General features: G+C 33.3%; 1 protein-coding gene across 5 annotated transcripts; it reads right to left on the reverse strand.

Moving 5' to 3' along the window:
• Nucleotides 1–356: 356 nt before the first annotated feature.
• LOC114181577 (O-fucosyltransferase 30) lies at nucleotides 357–7,969 on the reverse strand. 5 transcript variants are annotated; one of them, XM_028068070.1, is made up of 5 exons: nucleotides 7,212–7,722; nucleotides 6,411–6,950; nucleotides 1,449–2,722; nucleotides 782–1,356; nucleotides 357–694 (listed from the first exon to the last, which is right to left on the reverse strand). In XM_028068070.1, the coding sequence occupies exons 1-3, from the start codon at nucleotides 7,247–7,249 to the stop codon at nucleotides 1,663–1,665; spliced, it is 1,638 nt and encodes a 545-aa protein (XP_027923871.1). In that variant the 5' UTR covers nucleotides 7,250–7,722; the 3' UTR covers nucleotides 357–694; nucleotides 782–1,356; nucleotides 1,449–1,662. The 5 variants fall into 5 exon arrangements, with proteins under 5 accessions (XP_027923871.1, XP_027923870.1, XP_027923873.1 ...); XM_028068069.1 differs by lacking the exon at nucleotides 782–1,356; XM_028068072.1 differs by lacking the exon at nucleotides 7,212–7,722 and adding an exon at nucleotides 7,782–7,969 and having other exon boundaries at nucleotides 501–694; nucleotides 782–2,722.
• Between the last annotated feature and the right edge of the window lie 14,281 nt (nucleotides 7,970–22,250).

Raw genomic sequence — 22,250 nt, forward strand, 5'->3', positions numbered from 1 at the left:
TGAAAGATAATTGAAATTAAGATTATATTAATTACACCAACAAAACAATTCATTTTTATTACAAGTTTCAGTTTTAAAAATTTTAACAAAAAAACATTAATTTTTTCAAGAATTAGAATCAAATTGAGGTTAAAAAAATGTGAAAAAACCAATTTAACATCTTTGAACAAAAATATAGACCAAATGAGTAATTAAATTTTCAAAGTAAATACTTTTACAATTAAGTTCAACTGAACTTCTAAACTATAGTACAAACACATGCTATAAGTAATATCTGGGTTAATCTCCATTTAGAACTAGTTTTATCTGTTGCTACAAATTGATATTTAATAACAAAAATTACTATAAAAATTATCGAAATAAGAGTATAATTGAAAATGTATCTCTTATAATGCACTGCATTTGTGTTTTTTTCCGATGAGAGAGTGAAACACTATAAAATTACTTGGTTCATACTAGGTTTCTTACACTCTCAGCCAATTACTGTTGGATAAAGGATATGTTCTAGGATGCTATATTTTAATGTGGTTTTCTAATACATGAGATGCTAAAACACCCTTAAGAGGAAATTAATTAAAAGATGTAGCATTTATTAAGCATTCGTTCCTTTTTGTCATAGCATCCTCTTGCAGAATATTGAACTGAGTTGATGCCATAAACATTGTCAAGAAACTATCACATGCTGTGCTCCAATCTGCACAATATCGTGTAAAGTTGGTCATATTCTGCAACTTTTATATCTTTTAATAATTGGCAAATGGTGATCCATAAGGGCACTCACTTTAAGCACCTTGTAGCTTAGGCAAGTGCCTACACCAAACGGGGCACAATGATCTGAACAATTATAATATAAACTAATTTCTTAAAGTGTAAAAAGAGAGTAGCATGCTGTTGAGGTGGTGTAATACAAAAAGTACGCAACTTAAATCAAACTGGCATGGTTACACTCGTGATCTATTTAGAAGACAAAATTTTCCTTATATACTTTTAGAAGGAAATAAGAAAGAAAAATAAGTATCCACACAAATCCTTAGTCACTATTTATAGTTCGGAAGGGACTACACATTCATACTTTTGTAAATTAGCATATGCCTCAAGCACACTACACCTTGATGTGGAAATAATTTAGGAGTGTTCTTGTCTTGCACGAAGTAGCAATTCAACTTCCTCCTTCTTTCATACTTCTGGTTATGGGTATATCAAACAAGAATGGTCACTCTGAATTAACAATTTATGTAAAAAACCAGGAGCGCTGTTGGCATCAAGAGAGTATGCTTGGAAAGGTTAACGCTTTCAGTTTTTGGTAAAAAGAAATTCTGAGGTGCTTTCCAAAAGTGTTTTGTGAAGGAATTACTACTGTTATAGGAAAAAAAATGTTCTTTTCATTAGGCAACAAAATTAACACTCCTTAACCTTTGGGGAAAAAACAAGAGTGGCAGAGTTCATACCTAAAATAATAACAATGCTCTTGACTGTAGAGTGTGTATCTCCTAACAAATGACTGTTGCCTCGCAAAGCTGACGAATCATCAAAATTTGAGGAAAGAACAGATATCTCCGAACATGGCGCGTATTCAACAATCTTCTAGTACAAACATGATTGAACTCTCACCTCATCAATCCTAAAAAGCCTATCAGCATTAACTGCTTTTCCACAAAACCATCAACATTTCTGAGAACTTGAGCCAAATTTTCTCATGAGTTCTATGTTTTCAGCAATTGTTGACCCAGGTGTTCCAACAAAACCCAGAGATGCGCAGCTGCATACAGTCTGCTCAACATAAAGAAGTAAATCTGGCAATCTCTGACTGGAACAATACTTTTTACCAATTGTACTATATGAATTTGAGAGGAACCTCTGGCCATGACCAGCTGTCATGAGTTTTATAGCTGCTCGCTTAATCAGCTTATCATTCTCTTTCAAAAAATATAACATATACTTGTCATTCTCTCTAACTAAATCACCTAAATAAGTATTAGTCCAATTATCTCCCGGAAGATCAGTCATTATAAAAATATGAATTGGTAGAGTACCTTCCTTCCTCAAAGATTCTAGTTTTTGCTTTAATCCTTGAAATGTAGCCTTTTGATGATTCTTAAACTGCCCATCCAACAATCTAAGTTGAGCGCAAAGAAATGGAGCCCTTATGGTTTGCTTAGCAAACTCCTTTCCAGCTATCAAGATTTCTGGGACAAAGGAAAGAAGTTTAGTCTCCTCCTTCAGAGATAGAAATCTCTGATTCTGATTAGACTCACGGATATCCACATATAATTCAGAACCTTTGTATGGGGCAGAGAAAAGGGTTCCAAATGCCAGCAGCGAGGCTGATTCAGCTTCAGAACCGGGTCCTAGAGTCTTAAATACATCCTTCCGTGTCCTAACATATGATATTTTCTTTTTCTGCTTCAGTTTTTCATCGGGTTGAAAAGAATCTAACATGCCGTCTCCATGCCCATCTTCATTGTAAGTCCAAACTGTAGTTCTGCAATCGTCATTGACAGCATATATACACTTTTCAATACTACCATGGAGCCCAGCTAGCAGAGATCCACATTGGTTAAGGCTTTTAGAAACAGGGGAATGCAATTTTGTATCTGTTACGCAAGCCAAATCTAAGCTGATGCCACACCATATCGACACAAAATCCCTAAGATCAATCACTCGAACAAGAGAGGAAGAAACTAATGATGAGATGTCAATAATTTCAGCAATGGATATATACCTGCAAGAAAAATGACTAATTAATTTACACAGAAAATAAAGTGAAATGGGATCTCAAATAAAATTTCAACGATACAGAAACCATGCAAGAAAGGTATTCATGCCCTTAAATTTTACTTCCATTGTTACAGCCAATGATATTATTATGATATAATAGGAAACGTTTTTAGCAATCAAATACGAAATCAACAAGCCAACAACTATTAGAAACATTTTTGCAACGTGAAAATCATGGAACTGTAAAGAACGAAGTGGTCCGTATCTGATTTCGTGGAAATAGCTTAAAATATCACCATTTTTCCCAGGTCCCACAGCAAAGAGAGACATAATTTCTTATAATATCCTACAAACATAGGCAGGAATAGGGTAAGGGGAGAGATTTATCTTGACGGCAACATGAGTATTAATAATGTTTATAATGCTAAAACAATGCTAAACAAATCATAGAAAAACAAAAAGAGGGCTTAGTAATAATAAATATGGTTGATGCATTGGATGGACGCGAAGTGGTTAATATTATACCTCTAAGACCACAGCCTTAACTTTCCTCAAATTTATGCTCAATGAATAATGACCTCTGTCTGTTAATCATTTATTAAGACTTAAGAGAACACAGCAAACTTATTTTTCTTGTTTCTTTTTTCTGTTCTTTTGTTAATTAGAGAGACTGATTTATATTTTATTGATATGCTCATTTATAGAGCTTGAAAGTAAGTACATAAACTGGATATCATGATATCCCATAGTTTTAGGCATAGATATTGGTAAATCATAATTATACCATAATATACCATATTTTTTGGGACAAATATTGGTAAATCATGATAAGATCTCCAACCTAAAAAATCTAAACAACCGAATATAAAACCAAAGCAACTGAGCAAAAAACAACTTAAATAAAAAATATCTATGTTGTGGTTATTCTAGGAACAATTCCAACAAATCTGATTTTTGCAAGTCTCCATGCGGAACTTCTTCTGTATTTCTATAAAGACTTCATCTTTTTCTTGCTCCAATCTTTTTCACATATAATGTAGCTTCACATGGACTTTTAATAAATCCAAGTTTTGAAGATAATCATCAATTATGTCATACCACGCCCTTGGAGCCTCTTTAAGATTATACAAGGCTTTCTTTAGCTTGTAAACCTTGTCTTCTTGTTCCTTGACTTGAAATCCCTTTGGTAGCTCCACAACAATCTCCTCTTGCAAATAACCGTTTAAAAATGGAGATTTTACATCTAAATGGTAAATTTTCCAACCTTTGTGTGGAGCCAAAGCAACATTCTGATTGTATCAACAGAGCAAACGTTTACGAAAATCTACTACAAACACTTGAGCATAGCCTTTCACCACTAATCTTTCCTTGTGTTTACTTATACAACCATTTGCATTTAGTTTAGTTCTATAAACCCATTTCACTCAATGGGTTGTTTGTGTTGTGGTCAATCCAATAACTCTCAAATGTCATTTTTTTCAATCATATTTATTTCTTCCTTCATAGCATTAATCCACTTCTCATCTTTTTCCGCTCCTTCAAATTCGGCAGGCTCTAAGGCAGCAACATTACACCTTTGATAAGTATCAAATAGAGATCTTGTCCCTGTGACAAGAATTTCATCAACTTCATCAAATAGTTGTGGAGTTTATGGAAGTTGTTTTCTTACGGTCTCCTCTCAATTCCATTGATGATCTTCCATGAACTTTACATCTTAGTCATAATAATTTTTCCATTTTGTGTTTGGAAAATTTTGTAAGCTTTAGACATGCTACTTCTCCTCAACTAGATAGCATAGCTTTTAGATCTCATCTTCACCCTGAACACATCTTTGCCCTGAGTGCATCTTTGATCAAACACCCAATTATGTTCAAATATGACTTTGAAGCTTTTCTCCACAAGTTCTGCAACACTCAGCAAATTTTGGTCAATGTTAAGCACATAAAAAATTAGAGATATACTTCAAACCTAACAAGCTTTCAGTAGCAATAGCCCATTTCCCTTTAATTGAGATGAAATCACCATTACCAATTTTCACTCTAGAGGTGATGGTTTTGTCAAGCTCTCTAAAAGGTTTCTAGTCGTTGGTCACATAGTTTGTGCAACCACTCTCTATTAACCATGAGTAGCTAGAAGTGTTGGTTGTAACCAAACATGTTGCAACAAAGAGTTGCTCCTCTTCTTGCTCCTCCAAAGTCACCTATGCCTCTTATGATTTAGACTTGCATATTCTCTGTACATGTCCCAAATACCACATTTTCTACACTTGACATCTGGCCTCCAACATTTTTCCTTTGGACGATTTGTATTTTTGCAATGTGGATAAGGGGAAAGTTCTCACCTTGATGATTGTTGGAGCCTTCGTTCATTTCATTCTTCTATGCCTCTTTAAGATTTAGACTTGCATATTCTCTCTACATGTCCCAAATACCACATTTTCTACCCTTGACATCTGGCCTCCACCAACATTTTTCCTTTGGACGATTTGTCTTTTTGCAATGTGGACAAGGGGAAAGTCTCACCTTGATGATTGTTGGAGCCTTCGTTCTTTTCATTCTTCCATTTATTGTTCTTCTTGTCTTTTCCACCTCTAGAACTGTGCTTTTACATGAAAAACACACTTGTCACATCATTTTTCTCTGCTCTTGAACTTGTAAAGCATTTACCAATTCTTCTAAGGTGATAGTTGACCAGTCTTTTGCCTCATCCAAAGCTGAGATTTTTACTCATTTTTTTTTTTTGGAACAGTAACCAAAATTTTTTGAACAATTTTTTAATCTAGAAAGGGCTTCCCACGAAGTTGTATTTTTTTTGTTATACTCATCAACCGATGAACATAGCTTTTAATTCTTTTTGTCTCCTTGATGCTCTGCTTCTTTAATTCTCTAGCGAAGTTGGACAGTTGAATGCCTTTAGTTCTTTCACAGCCAAAGTATTCTTTCTTCAGATAATCCCAAATCTCTGACAGATTTGAAATTCATAATTCTTTCAGAAATAATTTTTTACAAGGATGAAAAACAACAATTGTTTGCCTTATCTCACCATGATATCACATATTGGACCAAATATAATTTGTAGGCACAAATAGTGTTAAATCATGATAAAATCTTCAACAACTAAACAATGTAAACTGAAAATAAAAACAAAACAACTAAATTCAAAAATAAAAAATATCTATGTTGCATTCTATGCACTATTCTGACACTTTTATTTAAAAGAAGCTATAGTAGGAAATTTTAATTGATCCAGTCAATCTCATCTTAATCATATAGACAAATATATACCCAAAGCATCACTTCCAGCTTTCTTCACAAAAATACCAACTATTTAAATCTTGAATAACGGCACTTAGTGGCTGGCTCGAAAAGTGCTTTAGCACTAGCAGGATAGACACTACTTTGAAAACCCTTTGGTTAATATAATGTATAGCAAATGCAACAAAACTTTCAAAACTGACATTAAATTACTCAAAAGTTTGGACTCTTAAACAAAATATATGTAAAAACCAATAAAAGTCAAGAACAAGTTTCATATATAGGAATTTGTTTGGTCCACTGCACTAAACTGATCTGCTACAGCAGTGCTTGTACAGGGCCAGGTGTACTCTGCATTGTTACATAACTATAACAGCGCTATTTAAAACCCAGAAAATCACAATTCATTAATTGCAATGCATGACAAAATTTACTAACCTTCGACTTTGGACAAGCTCAATCACATGATCCCAAACAGATTTCCGAATATCCTCTGGATCTACAACCCGAAACTTTGGACAGCTACCTAAAGCAACAGCATGGTGATCCAGAATAGGAGGAACCACCAAAGTTCGATTCAGTATACCAGCCATTAGGATAGCATTCTTGAACTCTGAAAGTTGGTTGCTGAACCCGCTGTGAGGTGCATACCACATGAATTTCTCCCCTAAGGTGAGGGCTTGGCTGGAGCATTGAGGGGTATGGGATGTTGAAATATTGGAAAATCTAGAGATCTGAGAACTAGGTTTCACATAATAATGATACAAAAACAAGAAGGATAGGCATATGAGAAGGACAGACACAGGAATGAACGGGAATCTGTAAAGTGGCTTTCTTTTAGACAACATTCTGGTTGTTGTGTTAGGATTCAAAGTGTTTATGGATGAGTACTGGTAACACACATTGATAAAACCCCCACATTCAAGTAAGTTTGCAGAGAACAATTGAGCACAAAAATAATCTGAAACTTTCCCATTCCTGAAACAAATTCAGAATAAAAGTATAAAAAAAGAGTCTGTAAGCAACAATACCTATGACAAGATCAAATTAAAAAAAAAAAAAAAAAAAACTAATGTTATCACTAATGGTTAAACTACTCAGAATTTACAATCTGAAACTACCCTATTCATGAACTAAATTCCAAATAAAAATAGCAAAAGAATGTCCGCAAGCAACAATATCTACAACAAGATGAAATTTTGAAAAATAAACTGATGTTATGACTGATGACTAAACTACCTAGAATTTATAGTCTGAAACTTTTCCCCTCCTGACATTCCAAATTTAAATAAGAGAAAAGAGTCCACAAGCAGCAACACCTAGAAAAGATCAAATATTGAAACATAAATGGATTTTGTCACTTATGTCTAAACTACCCAGAATGTATACTCTGAAACTTTTCCATTCCTGAAACAAACTCTTAACAAAAATAAGAAAAAAGAGTCCACAAGCTACAGTTCCAGCCAAGGATATCGAACTCGCGGGTTGACTCGTAAACCCGTACGAGTCTGCGAGTCATGACACTGTTGACGAGTTAACTCGCATATAAACTCGTTATTTTTCAAACTCGAAGTTAACTCGCTGACTCGTACCAGACTCGCGAGTTTGAGACCGAGTTACCGAGTTCGAAAAACGGGATGAAATGACAGAAAAACATGTCGTTGGCATTCAGATTTTAAGCCCAAATTCAAACCCCAACGACCCAAATCGAAAATCCAATTGTAAGCAGAGATCGAAGCCCAAATCCCAAATGGAAAACCCTAATCGAACATTGACCTATTTCGTGATCTGGATTCTGATCTTCATCACCTTCGACGCCGTAGCTCCGCTCGTCCACGTCGCAGTTCCGGTCGCTTCGCGTCGCAGCTCCGTCGGGTCTCTGGTTCAGCGGCGTCACTGTTCCCTTCTTTTCTTTTCCCTCTTTCGTTGTTCCCTCGTGCGTACGTATTCCCTTCTTCTTCTCTTTCTCCTTTTACTAAACATTATATCTTGCTTTTATTTTTTCATTTCAATTTTTTTTATTTTTCTGACTTTCGTTTGCTGCTGTTACGCGTGTGTGTATATATATAGTTTTGTTTTTTTACTAAACATTATGTAGTTTTGTTTTTTTATTTTATTTATTGTATTTCTGATTTTTTAGAAAAATAAATTATTTTAGTTTAGTCGATTGAAACTGGTTTACAATGTCTGGAAGTGAGATTGGAACTCGGAATAATTTCAAATTCTTGTGATCCCAATGTTAATTCATCTTCACTTTCTATACCTTCTAGACCTATAAATAAAAATGTTATTGGAGCCAAAAATTAAGTTATCTATGTTTTGTAATTTGTATTAACTAATGTATTTGTTGTAATTTGAATTTATATAACAATCATGAGTGTTGAACTAAGTTATTTTATAATTATTGAACTACTATTTACTATTTGCATTAATATGTGGTGATTAAATTTTAAATTGATATGACTTATAGTTTCAAAATTTAAATCACCATAAATATCCAATTCACATGAGAAGTAAAGGTTATCATAATTAGAGCAAAGTTAAAACAAGTATCCCAAAATTTAGATGGGTATTTCATAACAAATACTAAAAATTATTTATTTATCTGACAAAATATGAAACTGAATCAAAATATTTAAGTTTCAAGAGGAACAATTACAAAAAGGAAATGAAATTTCTATTTGAAACTAAGATGCTAGTTTTACTTTATTTAAAATATTAAATATGCTTTTAAATATTGAATTTAAATATAAAATTACGATTCTTTCATATTTAAAACTTTAATATATTTTAATTTTTAAATTTAAAAATTAAATCGATATATATCCTTTTAAACTAATTATATTAATATTTTTTTTAAATAACAAACCTGTTTCATACTAACATTAGATCGTCAATTGATATCAATTCCAATACGAAAAAAAGAACAAATTACTTGAATATTAATGTTAACTTTTAAAACACATGATTATTATTGAAAACTAAACACGTGTTTAATTATTCTTACTATTAATGTCCAAAGCTGTGGTACTTACTATTTCCGTAAATATTTGGTAAGACAAGAAAAAGAAAATCACAAACAAAAGGAGTGCATGTTGGACTTGAAGACTCAAATGCTTTTGACTATGATTGAAGATGTTGTTAATGAACATGTGTCTTAGAGTTTAACTTTTTTTATTGTGTCCTTTACATAATGTATTCATAAGGTTTTTTCATTTAACATACAACCTAAAATAAAAGAAATTTAAAAGAATGTTTTTATAAAGTTAAAACAAAGTATAGCAGGTTTTTTAATATTGTTCGTAAGAGGTTTAGAAAAACAAAATTAATTGTTAGTTTTTATAATCAATTAAATCACAATTTTTTTTAAGTGTTTTCTGATGGGAAAAACAACAACAAACAATATACCAGAGAATGCAGCGGATATAATTTCCCCTAACTTGCAAGAATCTACGAGGAGCAATAATCAAAGAGCAGCAATAATAAATCACCAAAAGCACAAATAAAGACACCAAGATTTTTAACATGGAAAACCCCTCAAATCAAGGGTAAAAACCACGAGTCGTCCAGACCAAAGAAATAGCTTCACTATGATCAACAAGAGTACAAAAGAGTCTCAATCAATAACACAAATTAGTGCCAACACCCAACCAAATAACAAAACAACAAAGCTTTCAAATAGAGAAGAACAAGAGAGGAAAACCTCTACGAATCACTGCTGCAGTGCGAAATTAATATCTCCCAATTCAGACATCGTATCAAAGATCTGACCGATCAGAATGAAGAGCAATGAGTTCCGAACCTGCTGTAAAAATTTCAGCCCGATCCAACGATGAATGAATCCGCAGCGCCGAATTTACTGTGACAGCTCTATGAAAAACGTGAACAAAATTTTCCCTCTACCTCTCCCTCTATGTGTTAGGGCTTTCAGTGTATTCTGACTCTATTGTTCTGCCTCTCTCTTTATTTTATAGCCTCCTCTCCACTAGGTTAAGTGAGACATGAGCTTCTCAAATTTTGGGCCTTTTCTCCACATAGGAAGGGAGCCCAATACCCAACAAATCTCCCTCTCACAACTATGTGGAGATAACCGCCAAACCGACGATCTCACAACAAACTTCCAACTTCCCTCTTGGCAATGCTTTAGTCATCATATCAGCACCATTATCATTTGTATTAACCTTTTCCAACTCCAACAACTTAGCATCCAAAGCATCACGTATCCAATGATACCTCACATCAATATGTTTGGATCTAGAATGAAAAGTTGGATTCTTACCAAGATGGATAGCACTTTGGCTATCAACGAACAATGAATAGTTATCTTGCCTAAAACCAAGTTCCTGCAAGAATTTCTTCAACCATAACAACTCCTTGCATGCTTCAGTAATAGCAATGAACTCTGCCTCTGTAGTAGACAACGTTACACACCTCTGTAGTCTTGATTGCCAAGCCACAGCTCCCCCTGCAAACTTTATCAAATAGCCCGAAGTGGACTTTCTGGAATCAATATCCCCAGCCATATCTGAGTCTGAGTAACCCATCAAAGTAGGTTTATCACCTCCAAAACAAAGCTTCACATCAACTGTACCATGAAGATACCTCAAAATCCATTTCACAGCATTCCAATGCTCTATACCTGGGTTTGACAAAAATCGACTAACTGTACCAACAACATGTGCAATATCTGGTCTTGTACACACCATCACATACATCAAACTGCCCACCACAGATGCATAAGGAACTCTACTCATATTGGTCTTCTCAACTTCATTTGAAGGACTCTGTTTAACACTCAGTTTAAAATGAGTAGCAAGAGGAGTACTCACAGCTTTAGCATTTTCCATCTGGAATCTCTGCAACACCTTCCTAATGTATTGCTCTTGTGATAGATAAATCTTCTTTTCTCTCCTATCACGTGAGATATGTATGTCAAGAATCCTTTTAGCAGCTCCTAAGTCTTTCATGGCAAAAGACTCACCAAGTGTCTTCTTTAACCTGTTAATTCTGGAAATATCTTTCCCAACAATAAGCATGTCATCAACATATAATAACAGGATAATAAAGTCATCATTAGAAAAACTTTTAATAAAGACACAATGATCAGAAGTAGTCTTCTTGTAACCCTGCTCACACATAAAAGACTCAAACTTCTTATACAATTGCCTTGGAGCTTGCTTCAAACCGTATAGACTCTTCCTTAGCCTACACACATAATCTTCCTTACCTTCAACAAGAAAACCATCAGGTTGCTTCATGTACATCTCTTCCTCCAAATTACCATGAAGGAAAGTTGTCTTCACATCCATCTGCTCAACCTCCAAATCAAGAGTAGTAGCTAAACTTAGCACAGTTCTGATGGATGACATTTTCACCACAGGTGAGAAAATCTCATTGAAATCAACACCCTTTTTCTGTCTGAAACCTTTCACCACTAATCTGGCCTTGTACCTTGGAAGCGTAGAATTTGAATCTTGTTTCACCCTGAAAATCCACCTAGTTTCCAATGCCCTTTTGCCCTTAGGCAATTTCACCAAGTCATAAGTGTGATTATCATGCAAAGATTTCATCTCATCTTGCATTGCATCCAGCCACTGTTTCTTCTCTTCACTATCCAAAGCCTCTTCAAAACACTCAGGTTCTCCACCGTTAGTCAAGGTTATGTACTCATCACAGGAATACCTTGTAGAAGGTTGTTTCTGTCTATTAGACCTCTTGAGTTGAACTTGAGGTGATTCAGGTATATCACCAAGATCGTCATCATTATCATGTTCCTCTTGAGCATCATCAATTGGAACCTCTACTCCACTTCCAAACTGTTGATCATCAACATCACCATGTTGCTCATTGTCTTGAGCTTCCGTTTCAACATTCTCCAAATTGTGAGCGGGCAACCTCATCGAATTATCATCAGTGAGATTACTATCTTTCTCGGGTGTGGTCTTCTCCACCTTATCAATGTCTTCAATGGTCTGGTCTTCCATGAATTGTACATCACAGCTTCTAACAAGCTTCTTCTCAACAGGATCATAAAACCTGTAGCCAAATTCATCCTCACTATAGCTAATAAAGATACATTGCCTTGTCTTTTTATCTAACTTGGATCTTTCATCATTAGGAACATGAACAAATGCCCTGCAACCAAAGACACGCAAATGATCATAGCTAACATTCTTACCAAACCAAATTTTGTCTGGCACCTCAGTATTCAAAGCAACTGCAATCAATGCCTCTCCCCAAAAGTGCTTAGGCAACTTTGCTTCCAAAAGCATACATGTAACCCTTTCAACCAAGGTCCTGTTCATCCTTTCCGCTAGACCATTCAACTGAGGAGTTTTAGGAGGAGTCTTCTCGTGTCTAATACCATGCTGCCTGCAATAAACATCAAAAGGTCCACGGTACTCACCACCATTATCACTACGGATGCATTTCAGCTTCTTGCCTGATTGCCTATCAACCATAGCATGAAATTCCTTGAACTTTTCAAGTACTTGACCTTTTCGCTGAAGAGCATAGACCCATAGCTTCCTAGAACAGTCATCAATAAAAGTAACAAAGTAAAGTGCACCACTAAATGATTTTACCTTTAATGGGCCACAAACGTCAGAATGCACCAATTCAAGCAATTCTGACTTCCTTGAGGGTGGATGCTTCTTAAAAGATACTCTGGTTTGTTTACCAGCCATGCAATGAGAACATTTCTCCAATTCTGCATTTCTCAATCCCAAAAGCACATCCTTTTTAGCTAAGCAGTTAAGCCCTTTCTCACTTATATGACCAAGCCTCCGGTGCCACAAAGATGCCTCCATATACATAGCATTCACATTGTCTTTAGCAACCAAAGCTTTAGTCCAATACAATTTAGATTATTTCTCCCCTCTGGCCATAACTAAGTTACCTTTAGTGAGCTTCCATTTACTAGAACCAAAGTGATTGTCATAACCACAATCATCAAGCAACTGCACAAAGATTAAATTAAAACGAACATCTGGAGCATGTTTGACTCCTTTAAGCAACAACTGCACTCCCATGTTGGTTTGCAGGCAAACATCACCAACACCAATCACTTTAGACTCACCATCATTACCTATCTTCAACACTCCAAAATCACCAGAAGTGTAAGATGTGAATAACTCCTTACTAGGTGTAACATGCAATGTAGCACCACTATCAATAATCCACATGCTCTCATCAGATACAAGATTAACAGACTTAAAGTCACGAAGAAGAAAAAGATCACCATCTGTAGCAGTAGTGACACGATCATCATCATCATGGTCATTCTCTCTCTGTTTGCCCTTCTTGTCTTTGTTCTCTTTTTTCCACTTAAAACAATATTTCTGAATGTGCCCATTTTTATGATAAAAATGGCACTCTAAATTCTTGTATCTTGACTTGGACTTGCTCTCTACCACCTTTATGTTCCTTTTTCTGACTTCTCCCCCTAACTTCTGTAATAAGCATCTCAGACTGAGATGAAGAACCATGTGCCTTCCTTCTCATCTCTTCATTAAGAGCACCGCTTTTTGCCATGTGAAAAAAAACAACGCCATTCGAGGCAGAGTTCGTAATTGAAACCCGAAATACCTCCCAAGACTCAGGTAGAGTATTAAGCAACCATAATCTCATAACTTCGTCATCAAACTTTATGCCCATTCCTGACAATTGATCTAGGAGCCCTTGAAACTCATTTAAGTGATCAGAAATAGAAGAATTCTCCCTATACCTCAAATTCATCAAGCAATTTAACAAATACAATTTATTATTGCCCAACTTAGAAGCATACAAAGACTCAATCTTCTCCCACAAAGCTCTGGCATGTGTCTCATTAGCAATATGATTATAAACATTATCTTCAACATATTGCCGAATAAAACCACATACCTGTTGGTGCTCAAAGTCCCATTCTTCTTCAGACATAGAATCTGGCTTCTGTGTAGTAAAGACCGGAAGATGCAATTTTTTGACAACTAATAAATATTTCATCTTGCCCTTCCACAAATGATAATTTGTACCATTCAAAGCAACCATCTTTGCATTTGCCTCCATCATTCAAGCAAGTAAATATAGCCCAACCAAGAGCTCTGATACCACTTGTCAGGTTTTACAGAGGGGGTTTCACTGGGGAGAACAATACCAATGAGATCTGAGCCTAACCACATAAGACACTGACACCACTCTCAACCCAAAACCTTAAGGCAATGGGTTTATGGGCCTTGATCCTTATATGGTGCTCTACTCTCTCAATTCTGGTCAATGTGGGACTTAGACTCACACTTGGATTCCTAACAATCTCTCCCTCAAGGGTGAGTCCCTTCAACCACATTGGTACACTCCCCCTCCAGCGGAAGCATTCCCAACCACGAGTACCCCTTCTCGTACCACCGTTCATCTTAACGGGACACGCTTACCTGGAACCCTTGCCAGGAAGACTTTCGATACAGGGACCTGCACTCGTCTGAGCCAGTTTTTAACCATCGGCTCTGATACCACTCTGATGGGGAAAACAACAACAAACAATATACCAGAGAATGCAGCGGATATAATTTCCCCTAACTTGCAAGAATCTATGAGGAGCAATAATCAAAGAGCAACAATAATAAATCACCAAAAGCACAAATAAAGGCACCAAGATTTTTAACGTGGAAAACCCCTCAAATCAAGGGTAAAAACCACGAGTCGTCCAGACCAAAGAAATAGCTCCACTATGATCAACAAGAGTACAAAAGAGTCTCAATCAATAGCACAAATTAATGCCAACACTCAACCAAATAACAAAACAAAAAAGCTTTCAAATAGAGAAGAACAAGAGAGAAAAACCTCTATGAATCACTGCTGCAGTGCGAAATTAATATCTCCCAACTCAGACCTCGTATCAAAGATCAACCAGTCAGAATGAAGAGCAATGAGTTCCGAACCTGTTGTAAAAATTTCAGCCCGATCCAACGGTGAACGAATCCGCAGCGCCGAATTTACTGCGACAGCTCTATGAAAAACGTGAACATAATTTTCTCTCTACCTCTCCCTCTATGTGTTAGGGCTTTCAGTGTATTCTGACTCTATTATTCTGCCTCTCTCTTTATTTTATAGCCTCCTCTCCACTAGGTTAAGTGAGACATGAACTTCTCAAATTTTGGGCCTTTTCTCCACATAGGAAGGGAGCCCAATACCCAACATTTTCAAGGTTCTCAATATCAAAATCAATTAAAATATTTTATAATTGATTAAATATGTTTTTGCAATTGATGAGAAATGTGTTTAATCCTTTAACATGTGTCATAATTGGAATTATTTCAGAGAGACATTGTAACTAGTTTTACAAATTCAATTAGAATAATTGATTAATACTTTGGTTTAATTTATTATTGTTGGGAATCCAAATGTAAGTCTAAGTTTCATATTGGATAGAAATGAGCATATTGGGGAGAAATGAGAAAGTGAAGTACCATATAAGGACGAAGACCCATAAATCCATTGCCTTAAGGTTTTGGGTTGAGAGTGGTGTGAATGTCTTATGTGGTTGGGCTCAGGTCTCATTAGTGTTGTATCTCCCTAGTGAATCTCCTCCCTCGAAAAATCCAACAAGTGGTATTAGAGCTCCGGTTAGGGGCTTTGTTTTGTACTTTGAAAATGGAAGATAATGATGGTGCAGGAACCATGATTAAATTGGATTCTACAAATTATTCAATATGGAAATCTCGCGTAGAAGATTTATCATTTTGCAAGGACCTGTATGATCCTATTGAGAGGAAGATGGTGTTAAACCAACAGATAAATCTGATGGAGATTGAAAGAAAATAGATAGGAAGACTATTTGTGTGATCAGACAATGGATAGATCAATTTATTTGTCATCATGTGTCAAGTGAGACTCTTGCTTACAATTTATGGAAAAAATTAAGTGAGTTGTTTGAGTCTAAAAATTCCTTAAACAAGACATTCCTTATTAGGAAGCTAGTAAACTTGAAATACAATTAATATGGTGAACCAGTTGACCACAATGGAGATTGTATGATGATGAACTATTAGCATTGTTGTTGCTTAACTCATTGACAGTTGAGAGACTTTGGTGGTATCTTTGAGTAACTTTGCTCCCAATGGAAAATTGACTTTGACATGGTTCAAAATAGCCTCTTAAATGAAGAAACTAGAAGGAAGGGTAGCAATAATGTTATCTTCTCTTCTAAAAATGAAGCTTTAGTTATGGAGTCAAGAGAAAGAAATATGTACATAAAATCTCATAAATTTAGTATTAGAGATATAATGATCATTCTCAAAGATTTAATGATCGTAATAAGTAAAGGGGGAGTGTACCAATGTGGTGGAAGGGACTTAACCTTGAGGGGGAGATTGTTGGGAATCAAAGTGTGAGTCTAAGTCCCACATTGGGTAGAAATGAGAAAGTGGAGCATCGTATAAGGATGAAGACCCATAAACCCATAATTATGTGGTTGGGCTTAAGTCTCATTGGTATTTTCATTATAATTTTCAAACTCAAACATTTTTTTTAAACTAACTTTAAGAAAGAATTCACTCACATTTCATTTATTTATTTTTCTTACAATGCAGTCGCTCTTTAATTAATTTATTTTTCTCATTCTATCTAGTTTTAAAGTGTTTTATTTTTCATAGATTTTAAAGATTATATATTTGAAAAAAATAAAATAAATTCAATATAAAATTGACTTAATTAGTATTTTGGTCTCAATATTTGTAGGGTCCATTCAATTTGATCCCTTATTTTCTTTGTTGTGAATTCCATTCCATTTATTTAAATAAATTCAATGTGGTATCTTTCATTAGTTTGGTGTTAACACCATTTAAAAGGTGACAACATGTGAGTCCAAATCCCTTTCTCCCATTGGAAATCCTTTTTCTTCAACACAACCCTATCTCGAACCCCACTCTTAGTGTTGTCGCCATAGTCCACCTTCTCCTCCAATCCCTTTAATCACCATAACCATCACTTCCTCCTTTTGCTTCAACATGCGACATATAAGCCTCGTTCGTTTCAACTAGATCACCACCATTGTCATTTCAACAATGGAAGATTCTCACCATTGTCACTACCCTAATGACACTCACCCATCTTCCTCCTCCCTTCCCACTGACATACATATTGAAGGTCAACAACAGAAAGTACCCAAGAAAACAAAAGTAACCTTTTATGAAGGAGTTACCTTAGTGGTGAAGAGAATCTTCCATTACTGCAACGACGATAGTGATGGAATGAAGGAGGCTTATGCATCATAGGAGTTGAAAGGGCGATAATGTGGCGATTAAAGGCGTTGTAGTAGGAAGACTGTGATGACAACGACAATGGAAGGAGTATGGCTAAGGATGGGATTGTTCACTAGAGAAAAAGGGTTTCAAAGAGAGATTGAGTTTTAATTAACACATGGTCACATTTTAAAGAGTGTTAATACTAAACTAATATAAGGGACCATATTAAATTATTTTAAATAAAATGAGAACAAAATGAAAAATAAATAAATAATCAAGTTGAAAAAACTATACAAATATTGAAACTAAAATACTATTTAAGCATATATATATATATATATATATATATATATATATATATATATATGAAAAGATATATTTTTTCTTACACAATTTCATTCCCATTGTAATATAATTATTAACTGAATTTCTAAAAATTATATTTATTAACTATGTTTTAAAAAATAATTGCTATTTTAAAATATTTTGTATAAGTATACTTTTTATTATTATCATTATTTTTCTCTATTATATTACCCTATAATACATCGATATTTCAATTTAGGTTAAGTATTTGTTTCTCACACGTATTTGTGTCCGATACTTTAGAATACTTTATTGATATTTATCAATGAAGTATCTAATCTATAAAATCATAGTACACTACAAGAAAATCTTTGAATAATGATCAATTTGAGTGCTAAAAATAATTAGTCACTATACAGTGACTAATTTAGGTATCAATTTAAAAACTAAAAATTATTGGCAACTAAAATAGTTCCAAAAATTTATAATTGGTCATTGATAATTTAAATAGTTTCTATTGTGAATTGATTTATATATTTGTCACTAACATTAACTACCTTTACTACAAACATAATTGGTTTCTAAATTGGTCAATAACATTAGCTACACAATTTATTAGTCTCTAATTAAGATATTGATCTCTAAAAATTTGTTACTGTTATGAATTAATGATTGTCCATTGATTTGATACATTTACTCATATGATTGATACTCATATGATTCATTACTCTTTATGTAAATATTTGTATTAACTAAGTTAATTTGTTTCTTTTATGGATTACATGTTTATTTATAAATAAGACTTTTCCTATCAATAATAATACATAGATGAGTTGCTCCCTATTCTCTCATTCTTTATTCTCTATTGTTTCTTCTCTTCTCTTTTATCTAATATTTTCTCTGTTATTCGCTTTATTTCGTAACACGTTATCAACACGATGCTCAAACCAACTAAGGACTAGTGAAAGCTTTTTTTATCTAACGACAATGCTTTGCGTGTCTCAATCCAGGCTCTTTCTAATCCTTTCTCAATTTATAATTTTACCTTATATTTTTTCTCTTGTGCCAAGAATTGTTCAACTTTATCAATTTTCATCTTCATCTTTTTATTTTTTTTTTATTATGCTGGTGATTATTATTATTATTTTGATGATGATTGTTATTATTAATATTATTATTTTATGTGCTGGTTCTAAACATGCGAAACGTTGCAAAATTTGGATTTGTGACCCTTGATATTACAAGGAAGAATTTCTTATATTGGATTTTAAATGTTGAAATACATTTAGATGCAATGGATATTGGGATACCATTAAATAAAGAAATAAAACATATAAGCAACTAATTTGCTCCTGCGAAAAAAATATTGTGAAAAGAGATTTCACAAATATTATGAATTTATTTCATGCCTATGTATGGCTGGCTAGACAAAGCAATATAGCTTTTGATGAAAAATCATGACATCCGCCTAATCTGCTCCATTCCCAGAAGTGAATGCAGCAATAAATATTAGGTTAAAATACTCCGTTGGTCCTCGTTTTTGTTGCAGAATCTCAATTTGGTCCTCGTATTTTTATTAGTCTCAATTAGGTCCTCATTTTTGTAAATTAGTATCAATTAGGTCCTTTCCGTTAGTAGAGAACTAACACCGTTAAGTAGGTGCCACGTGTCAACTCCTCGTTTTTTTGAATTTTTTGAATTTTTTTTGAATTTTTTTTTTGAATTTTTTGAATTTTTTTTTGAATTTTTTAAAATTTTTTAAAAAAATATTTATGCCACGTGTCACTTCTGTAATTGGCCACGTGTCAATCTAATATGGTGACACGTGTCAAATTAATATATGAATCTCAATTTGGTCCTCATATTTGTTAAATTGATTTGATTTGAGTCCCAATTTTTTTTTTTTAAATTTTCAATTTCAGGCACTCCAAATTTAAACCAAATTTTACTTTTATATAATGTTATGATTATTTTTATGAAAATTGATATTTTTATTAAATATTTTAATAATATTAATTATATTTAATATTAAAATTTTAAATATATTTATTTTAATTTTTTATAAAATTATTTTAAAATTTTAAATTTGAATTTATAAAATTGTTATTTTTAAGCCAACTCTAAAATATTGTTGATATTGAATATTATACAAATATTTCGAATATAAATTTATTAATCTATATATTTATAATTTTAAAATAAAATTTAAATAAAGTTTAATGTAAAATATAAATTTAAATAAATTAAATGTTGTTAAAAATATGTAATAGAAATATCACTTGTAATAAAAGTATCATCATTACATTTATAAAAAAATTAAATTTGTTCTAAATTTGGAGCATATGAAATTAAAATTATTTTAAAAAAAATTGGGACTGAAATCAAATCAAATTAACAAATATGAGGACCAAATTGAGATTCATACATTAATTTGACACGTGTCACCATATTAGATTGACACGTGGCACATTATAGAAGTGACACGTGACATAAATATTTTTTTTAAAAAATTAAAAAAAATTTAAAAAAAAATTTAAAAAAATTAAAAAAAATTAAAAGAAAATTCAAAAAAATTCAAAAAATTCAAAAAAACGAGAAGCTGACACGTGACACCTACTTAACGTTGTTAGTTATCTACGGAAAGGACCCAATTGATACTAATTTACAAAAATGAGGACCTAATTGAGACTAATAAAAATACGAGGACCAAATTGAGATTTTGCTACAAAAACGAGGACCAACGGAGTATTTTAACCTAAATATTATGAATTTATTTCATGTCTTTGTATGGCTGAACAAAGTAATGAACTTTTGATAAAAAATCATGAAACCTGTCCAAATTGGTTCTGCTCCATTCCCAGAAGTGAATGCAACAACATTTGATTTATATTTTCATGATCGTGATCGTGATATTGATTATGGACATGATTATAAAGAAAATTTCAAAGACACATTTTGTCACCAAAAGTGGCACAATAATGAGAAAAAGGGAAAATGAAAATGTGAAAATATTGACGAAAAAGATGAAAGTATATATTATCATTACGGTGATAAAGGTCATTTGAGTTGTACTTATTGTACACCAAAGCATCTTACAAATAATGAGAATAACATAAAAACACATTCTGATTATGGCCATATGGATGCTACTCATATTAAGATCTCATCATTTTCAACAATTCCAGGTACTTGAGGTTCTTCTGGAACCGAACCATTAATTATGTCATGAATCATATAATATGGAACCAAAATAAAGTTAACATTGACGAAACTGTTATTTATAACATAGCGATGAATGTTATTAATGACAATGAGGATCAATAAGAAGTGACCATTGAAGATTGTCGATAAAGAAAAGATTGACCAAAACGAAAATATGCAAAGAAGCATAATTATATTTGCTTGCTAAACGATAGGTTTTTGGACGTATAGTTCGCACACCTAAAGTTGTGAAACCCGTTGGGTATATATGGATTTTTACGCAAAAATCAAATTAAGAATGATGAAATTGTTAGATACAAAGCACAATTAGTTACTCAAGATTGTTCACAAAACCTTGTATTGATTTGTGAAAAAACATATTCACTAGTATTGGATGCAACAACATTGCAATATTCGATTATCCTAGTTGCACAACAAGGTTTGCATTTACATATAATGGATGATGTCACAACCTATTTGTATGGTTCTTTTAAGAATGAAAATCATATTTATATGAAAATCCATGAAGGATTTTATTTGCTCAACAAGACAAATTCTAAAGAGGGTTATTCAATAAAATTGAACATGCTCTTTTATTGATTAAAACAATCAGGACGTGTGTGACATAACTGTCTTATTGAGTACTTATTAAAATAAGGATATAGAAATGATCTTATTTGTTCTTGTATTTATATGAAAAGATCCAAAAATGAATTGCCATAATTATTGTTTATGTAGATGACATAAACATCGTTCGAACTCCTAATGAGCTCACAAGGCAATTGATTACTCAAAGAAATAATTTGAGATAAATGATCTTTGAAGGGCAAAGTCTTATTTGAAATTAGAAATTGGGTATTTAAATAAAGATGTTTTTATACGTCAATAGACTTATATAATTAAGGTGCTTAAAATGTTCTAAATGGACAAATCATGTCCATTATGCACTCCAATAGTTGTGAGGTTGTTATATGTTAATAAATACTCTTCTTAAACCTCATCTTAGTGTCATAGAAACACTAATGTATCTTGGTAATTATACTCGATCTAATATTGCATTTGCTGTAAATTTGTTAAGCAAGATATAGTTCTTCAACTACAAGAAGAAAATTGTTTGGAGTAAAACATATACTTCGTTACTTTAAGGGTACTATGAATATGAGCTTATTCCATCCAGATGATTCAGATTCAGACGAATGGGTTATGTATATGTATGTTATTTTACATATTCTCACAATGTCACAATGGTTGATCACAAACAAGATGTTTGTTCACATGTGGTAGCACAATGGTTTCATGGAGGTATATGAAACAACCATAGTAGCAACATCGTCTAATCATAAATAATTACGAGGAAAGTTGTGAATATGTTTGGCCAAGGTCTATAATTCAACATGTGCAAGAAACTTGTGACTATCCCCGACAAAGATGGAATCAACAACCATATATGAAGACAATAGTGTATTGTTCAATTGAAAGGATGATATAGATATCCAAAAATTCATTCATGTGAAAATATGTCAAGTCTATTTATGAAGTTTTTGCTAAG

Source organism: Vigna unguiculata, chromosome 4 (genome assembly GCF_004118075.2).
Source record: "Vigna unguiculata cultivar IT97K-499-35 chromosome 4, ASM411807v1, whole genome shotgun sequence".
Classification (NCBI taxonomy): Eukaryota; Viridiplantae; Streptophyta; class Magnoliopsida; order Fabales; family Fabaceae; genus Vigna; species Vigna unguiculata.